Source organism: Sinocyclocheilus rhinocerous, unplaced genomic scaffold, assembly GCF_001515625.1.
Source record: "Sinocyclocheilus rhinocerous isolate Xijiao unplaced genomic scaffold, SAMN03320098_v1.1 scaffold3263, whole genome shotgun sequence".
Taxonomy (NCBI): Eukaryota; Metazoa; Chordata; class Actinopteri; order Cypriniformes; family Cyprinidae; genus Sinocyclocheilus; species Sinocyclocheilus rhinocerous.
The window spans coordinates 305,064-312,941 of NW_015664010.1; the positions used below are offsets into that span (position 1 = coordinate 305,064).

The following is a 7,878-nucleotide window of genomic DNA, read 5'->3' on the forward strand; positions in this document are numbered from 1 at the left end:
TGTGTATGTACAGAGGAAGGTCTTCGTCGTCTCTCACTCGTAGCGCAGCCCAGCAGGTCTGAAGCAGATAGAGCAATATTTTCACCCAGAAATCCCAAACGCCGCAGTATCCCGTGTCTCGTAGCCCGGCTCTGTGCTCACGTGTGGAGCAGGGCGTTCGGGTCGTCGGTCGGTCGGTTAGTTAGTTGTGTCTGAGCGGTTGAAGCAGCAGGGGTCTTTCTGGTTCCCCTCAGCAGCTGTTGTCAAAGCAAAATGCCATGCTACAAAATACTAATGTACTCAATAACTGTACGTGGATGTATATTCATGAAAAATAAATTGGTAAAATGTGCAAGCCTTGGTCGGTCTCATTCTGTTCAAGTGTAAAGCTTATTAGTTAAGGTTGTAATTTAAGCATCAGTTTTATGATTGGTTGTCAATAGGTAAATATTTGTAATGATTCAATGGCTCCACTAGGCGGCACCGTTGAGTTTAAGTTGCTTGTTAAATTTGACCACTCAAATTATCAATTCTGATTTCATTTAATAATAAAGTGCAACCATTTTTTGAGTGATGAAATAGGTCTGTTATTTCAAAAGATGGAGTTTAAAGATTAAATGTGTAATTGGTTTATATCATTAAATGTTGCTAAAAGTAACGATCATCTCAGTTGGTGAAAATTTGTAATGGAAGAGAAAAAAATTTGATTAATTACAAGAAAAAATTATATTGCACTTGTCTGATGATTTTATTATTTTGATTATTAATATTTGTATTGCGAAATCGACAGCATGCAATAGTTAATTTGAATCATAAACGTTAAATTAGGATAGTTTGATATCGAGTCTTGTTAATATATTACTAATGTTATAGTATTAAACGTTTTTATTTGTATTTTGAATCTTATTTTATATATATTTTTAATTTTACTAAAAAAATTAATTTTAGTAGTTTTGTTTTCGTTATTTTTAGTAGTCAGTGTATTCGATTTTTTTTATGGTTTTAGTTCTGGATTTAGTTATTATAATAATCCTGATGAGTGCATATTGTAAAAGTTTATAAATTATTTAAATTATTGTAATTTAATATTTATATTAACTATTTAAATCTGAAGAGGAATATTTTAATGCTAGTTTGTTTCAAATAGTTGAAACATTGTCTTTTAATTACATAATACTATTGTAATATTTAATTTATTTCTCTTTCCAAATGTTTTAAATGTTCACATTAAATGACAATCTATTTTAGAATAAGACTGATTCCTAAAAATGCTTCCTGTAGGTATAGGCGCCTTATTTGGTTTTCTGAGACAGTCCGTGATGAACTTGAGTGTGTGTGTGTGTGTGTGTGTGTGCTGATGTTACGGAGTTGCGTGCATGCAGTGGGCGGTCCGCGCGTGAGAGAAAACCCCCGCGCGCGCTCCGTCCCGATCATCACAGTCCTCGCAGACTAGGGACTTCCATCCATCCATCTGTCCACCCTCAGCCCCAAACCCGAACCCGGAGCGTTTGATGCGCGATCGGAGGCGATGCTGGAGTCCGGTGGCGGCGCACGCGTGCTGAAGGAGGGCGTGCTGGAGAAGCGCAGCGACGGGCTGCTGCAGCTGTGGAAGAAGAAGCGCTGCGTGCTGACCGAGGACGGACTGATGCTTCACCCACCCAAACACCACCACCACCACGACACCGGCTACAAGGTGAAGGAGCTGCACTTCGCCAACATGAAGACGGTGGACTGCGTGGAGCGCAAGGGGAAGTACGTGTACTTCACGGTGGTGATGTCGGAGGGCCGAGAGATCGACTTCAGGTGCCCGCAGGACGAGGGCTGGAACGCGGAGATCACGCTGCAGATGGTCCAGTACAAGAACCGCCAGGCGATCCTGGCCGTCAAGTCCAGCCGGCAGAAGCAGCAGCTGCTCGTGGTCTCCGCGCAGAAGATGCTCCGAAACGCGCAGTAGGACGCCGGAGAGCCGCGGAGATCGACGGACATTCCCTCGCGCAGAGCGGAGCTCGCGGGCGTCGCTTTTTATTAGTGTCACCTTGTGCACTTGGACGCGCGCACGGACGCTCTTCATGCATCACGGCTGAATAACCGCCGGGAATATCTCCTCAGAGACTGAACGGGGGCCCGGGGCAAGTTGTCACAGTGACTTTCAGAGTCAAAAGTCCATTTGCATGAACGCTCGTATTGTCTAGCAGTGGTTATGCGTGTTGCTTTAAAACATATAGTTCAAAGCAGACTTAAATTAGAATGGGTTTTGTGAATTCTGCCCTCCAAAAGAGAACTGTCATGATTGTTTTGTGTAATAGGCATTTGGTGAACTGTAAAACCATGGGATTTATTAAGGTAAGAGTCATAAATATAGATAAATTGGGAAAAATGTCCCAATTATCCTGAATGAGCTCCTAATGAAGGTCGATTTGGAATCTCTTTTCAGGACAAGAGTATTTTCCAAAAAATGTCAGGTTGGGGCAAGTTGTCACATCGTAATTTATAAAACTTTTTTTTGTATCTTTCTTGAATTGCTTTGTTTGATATAATTTGTATTTTTTTAAATATAATTAAAATAATACATTTTTAAAAAGTTATATTTCTTAAATATTTTTGAATATTTTTTCCCCAAGTCAGTCAAAAAATTAGAATGTTCCCATTGTGACAACATGCCCCGCTAAATGCATTCAATGAACCATATTTTCTAGACAGGAGTAGTGTAAAAGTTCATATGATTTTTTTTTTTAGCAACGACTTTAGAGTCTGTATTCATACAAAAATTGACTGGTCGAAAAACATACACTGGAGTATAAGGTGTGACAACTAGCCCCGTCTCCCTTATAATATGTTGATGGGTTGTAAATGTGAAACGCCTCCAGTGCGTCCTCGTTCGTCTGGCTCGAACAGAAATGCCACCATCACTTTCCATTATAGCGCAGCTGCATTTGTCAGTTGTGTGCGGCTCCGGACGTGTAATCGATATGTTCCGGGAGACCTGAAAGGCCAATCTGTTCCGGTCCAGATCGCAGTCTGCATGCGCGTGTGCAGGGATTTTAATGAGACTCCTAAACACCGCGTTCAGTGTCACACTGGAAAACCCAGTGATCCTGACAGATCCACCAGCAGTCATTCACGGAGTCCCTCACTGGAGATGCACAGCGTTTAATGTGGCCATGAAATCTGCATATGATTATGTATTTATTTGTACATACTTTTTTGTAACAGGACATTTGCATATCTGAATGTTGGGTTATGTTTGTTGAAGTACACTTAAGCATTTCAGAATCTCACAATAAGCTTTTGATTTCCGTTTGTTTGTGTAACTGGTTTGGATGCACGATTCACATTTGACCAAGTGCTTTTTGTTGTTATTCAAACCAAAGAATGTTGAAACATTTTATTGGGTGCATGTGCATCATGTTGACATGACTTAACTGGTATTTTATTAAGGTTTGATCATTGCAGTCGTTGACTCAACTGGATATTGTTGATTCATGAGAAATGTCCCGATGCTCTGCTGTCGAGTCCTGCGTGTGATCGAGCTGATGTTTGCTTGTGTGAAAATGGTGTTTTGTTGATTGAACGGCATGGTTCCTTGAGCTGATGTGAATGCCACTTTCATACCTTGGAAATATACATTCCATTTCAAATGAACATTGCATCTTTGTTTTTGTTTAGTGCAGTATATTGTAGGGATTTTGCGGTACCAAGATGTAGAGGAGTTTGTTTCTTCATCAGATTTGGAGAAATTTTGCACTGCATCAGTGTCTCAACAATGGATGCTCTGCAGTGAATGGGTGCCGTCAGAATGAGAGTCTAAACAGCTGATAAAAACATCACAATAATCCACAAGTAATCCACACCACTCCAGTCCATCAGTTAATGTCTTGTGAAGCCAAAAGCTACCTGTTTGTAAGAAATAAATCCATCATCAAGACGTTTTAACTTCAAACCGTTGCTTCCAGCTGAAATACAAGACCATAATCCATAATAATGGCCATGTCCTGTTGTGTGTCACATCAAAATCCACCCACATATTTGTTCAGCTCTGTTTTGGACTGTTTTGGCTTGTAAACGCTGTTTGGTCTGTGCAGATTTCTCGTATTTTAGCTGGAAGTGACGGTTTGAAGTTAAAAACATCTTAATAATGGATTTGTTTCTTACAAACATGCAGCTCTTGGCTTCACAAGACATTAACTGATGGAGTGGTGTGGATTATTGTGATGTTTTTATCAGCTGTTTGGACTCTCATTCTGACGGCACCCATTCACTGCAGAGCATCCATTGCTGAGACACTGATGCAATGTTACATTTCTCCAAATCTGATGAAGAAACAAACTCATCTACATCTTGGAAGGCCTGAGGGTGAGCACATTTGCAGCTGATGTTCATTTTTTAGCTGAACTATTCCTTTAAACTCGATTGCTTCTTCAAACTTGAAAATGAGTTGTAGAAGGCGACCGTTCATGCTTGCCGCGTTGCTGAAAATGCAAATCACATTTGCATTGCTTTGCACGTTTTTTTCAGTCACACACTTGTGTTTCAGGCCTCATCGTTCACGTTTCCAGCGTGTCTCGTGTCTCCTCTGTGAAGCACTTGCCCGTCTTCCTGAGCTATAAGTGGAAGCCGTTTCCTAGAATAATATTTCACTGTCAAAGCTGTCAGTAAGACGAAGTGTTGGCCGCGCATCTCCCTGGCTCCGACGCACCCGGCTAACTTAATTAAAACCCGGATGCTAAATCAGAACGAGGACCCCAGTGAAGGATGCATGTGCGTGTTATTGGATCCACATGACCTTTATAGACGAGGACGGTTCATTACATCACACTGGAGCTGTACTTTAGTGTCATGTAATAGTTCCTGTGTCGATTTGGGACGTGATCAGCAGAAGATGCATATAAAGTCATGCTGACAGATGCACGTGCGTGTTTCAGTACATGCGACTGCTTCACTCCGCATGGCTGAGATTCTTTCAAAGGCCTCGCAGGGCATTATGGGAGTGTGTGTGTAAAAATGGCAGACTGACTCATTCTCTGCCCAGTGTGTACACACACTGATCGTCTATTTTTACGCTTGTACAGCTCTGTAATCTGAGCTGTGTGCCAGGATCGTCACTCTTATAGCTGCTGATTTTGTTTACTAACCACATCCGTTCGTCACATTAAACCGCAGAAAACTTGTGGCATTTCTCACACCATGATGGATTTCAAACTCAAAAAATATGATATTAACTGGATGTCAGGCCACATATTTGACTTTAATTAGATATTTGTGCTGTATTTCTTGCTTTTCTAGACTGTAAACCAGGATGATGATATTTAACTAAAACTAAAACTATAAAAATGTTGTTACTTGAAATAAACAATGAAATATTGTATTAATAATAAAGAAACTTTATTTTATTAAATTATCTTATTTAAAAAAAAATAAAACAACTTATCTTTATTTATTTATTTTATTTTATTGCATTAAAAATGAAATAAAATATTTGAAAAATATTTTAATTATTATTTATTGTTTCATTTTTTAGATAATTGCCAAGAAAACATTTCTCATTTTCTTGGTAAAATTTTTCAATAAGGTTTTGACATTAGTTAACATGAACTAACAATGAAAAAGACTTCTAAAGTATTTATTAATCTGTTAGTTTCAACATTTATTAATACATTATTAAATCTGTAAAGTTAATATTATTTAATGGACTTGAGCTTGCATGAACAGTTGTATTTTTATTAACTAACATTAACAAAAATGTATAAATACTGTAACAAATGTATTATTCATTGTTAGTTATTGTTAGTCAATGTAAGTTAACTAATGAGACTTTGTTGTAATGTACTAAAATAACAAACTCAAATTAAAATAAAAAACTATATATACAAAACTAATAAAAATGACAAACAAAAGTGCTAAAACTTTAGAAAAATTTAAAATGAAAATGTAAAATATAGCTAAAAAAAATAGACATGAAAAACTAAATTAAATCTTAATAAAAACTATAGTTTCTCAATGATGCTGAAATAACACTGCTATAAACAACATTAATACATTAATTAATCCTCTTGAGTAAATTTTTATCCACAGTCGGTTCCTAAAATAATCAAATGTTAGATGATGACTATCACTTAGACTAGTTTTGGCCGGAGCTTCAGCAGTGTTTCTGCTACAGAATCACTGTACTTTTCGAATTGCTGGTTATTCTGTGTAATCATTCACTCCTTCAGCAGTGCATGGTGTGGAATTAAAGGCAGGGTATGTGATTTTTCAAAAACACTTTAGAAAACTGATTCGGGCCGAATAGCAAAACAAACTTGTAGCCAATCAGCAATAAGGGGCGTGTCTACTCGTGATGTGGAGGAGAGAGCTTTCAGTGCATGGGACGGACATTAGCCGAGCCGAGCGACAGAAAGATAGAGATGGCGGATAAAAAACAAAAGAGGAAAACGTCTGCGGAAGGATAAGGCAAGAAGTAGGACCCGTGTAAATATCGGATCAGCTTTCCAGCGCTGGAGAGAACTCAAGGAGCGGAGGCCTGCGATCGGACGCCGAGGTTGCTTTGTTTCTTCTCAATAGGTGAGTAACACCGTGTCTACAACAGCTAAAGTCTGCCTACACTGGACGCGATCAAACGACCGTTGAAAACCATTTGAAATGTGTGTCAGCACGTCATAAATAGAACCCGGCAGCAGTTTTCTGTCGGGGATTTGTTGCGCCGCGCCGCTCACGTCCGTAGACACGGTGTAACATTGGTTTTGCTTTGTTTCACAGAACTAATCGTTGCCTGGGTTGCGTACGTATATGTGGGGCGGAGCTATCAAAATAGGGGCAAGACCCTTTTGGGGTAGGGGCGTGTTTGTTTTGGTGATTTCAAATATCAACATTGGCTACCAGAAATCACTTACTCTGCCTTTAGACGAGAGCTGATTATCAGAGTGGTAAGTGTAGGATGGAGAGACGCACTGAAAACAAGCCAAAGACTGAGCCAGAGGGCCAGAGAACCCAGTATTACTGCTTTAATAACACATTTTTGATGTTTTTTTTTTCTTATTTTATGAAGGACTTTAGCTCTGTTCCAAACTTCCTTGCTGCCTACATAGATAGCTACCTTATAAGGCAGCATCCTAAATGAAACTGAACGTTTGGTCACACAAATAGTGCACATGGCAATATATATCACACAAATATTGGTGCACTTCTAATTGGAATTGAACTGTTTTTATTGAGAGGCCTACTTTTCAGATTTAGGGGGGAAAATGTAATAACTAATCAAAAGAGTAATTTGGTTTCATTCTCTATTCTTCTGTCACAAACACTTGTGAATGTCAGCTGATGACAATGATTGTCAGATTAACCAAATGAAATCCCATGCTGGGTCGCTGGTTAGATATTTGCTGTGAAAGGATATTTGTTATTAACTTGATGTCTGTTGAAAAAGCTGACAAAGACACATCAGGTATGTTTTCTACCTGTTCTTGTAGGAAGTCAGCTGCCAGTCAGTTAAAGCAGCACTATGTAACTTTTTCTGTGTTCAAAATTTGCTAAATGTATATAATGAGCGAGTACATAATGAATTCATCTTCCAAACCGCGTTTTTGTCTTATTCCGAATCACTACGGTACACTTATAATAAGTACTTATATTTGGACTATTGTAGCCTGGTCGGGTCGTCACCGCTGCGGAGTAACACATAACTGCGTGAATCGCCATAGACATAAACTTAGAGAAGTAGCTCCGGTTGGAATGTTCTTCCGCGGGATGTGTGCAGTTCTGTTTATTAACCGCTAGAGCGCCAATTTTTCAAAAACACTTTAGAAAACTGATTCGGGCCGAATAGCAAAACAAACTTGTAGCCAATCAGCAATAAGGGGCGTGTCTACTTGTGATGTGGAGGAGAGCGCATTCAGTGCATGG

At 39.2% G+C, this 7,878-nt stretch overlaps 1 protein-coding gene across 1 annotated transcript; it reads left to right on the forward strand.

Annotated features, from left to right (window-relative positions):
- The first annotated feature begins 1,312 nt into the window (after window positions 1-1,312).
- LOC107729151 (pleckstrin homology-like domain family A member 1) lies at window positions 1,313-2,472 on the forward strand. The gene is made up of 2 exons (XM_016539545.1): window positions 1,313-1,934; window positions 1,996-2,472. Exon 1 carries the CDS (start codon window positions 1,508-1,510, stop codon window positions 1,931-1,933), a length of 426 nt encoding a protein of 141 aa, XP_016395031.1. The 5' UTR covers window positions 1,313-1,507; the 3' UTR covers window position 1,934; window positions 1,996-2,472.
- Window positions 2,473-7,878: the final 5,406 nt, after the last annotated feature.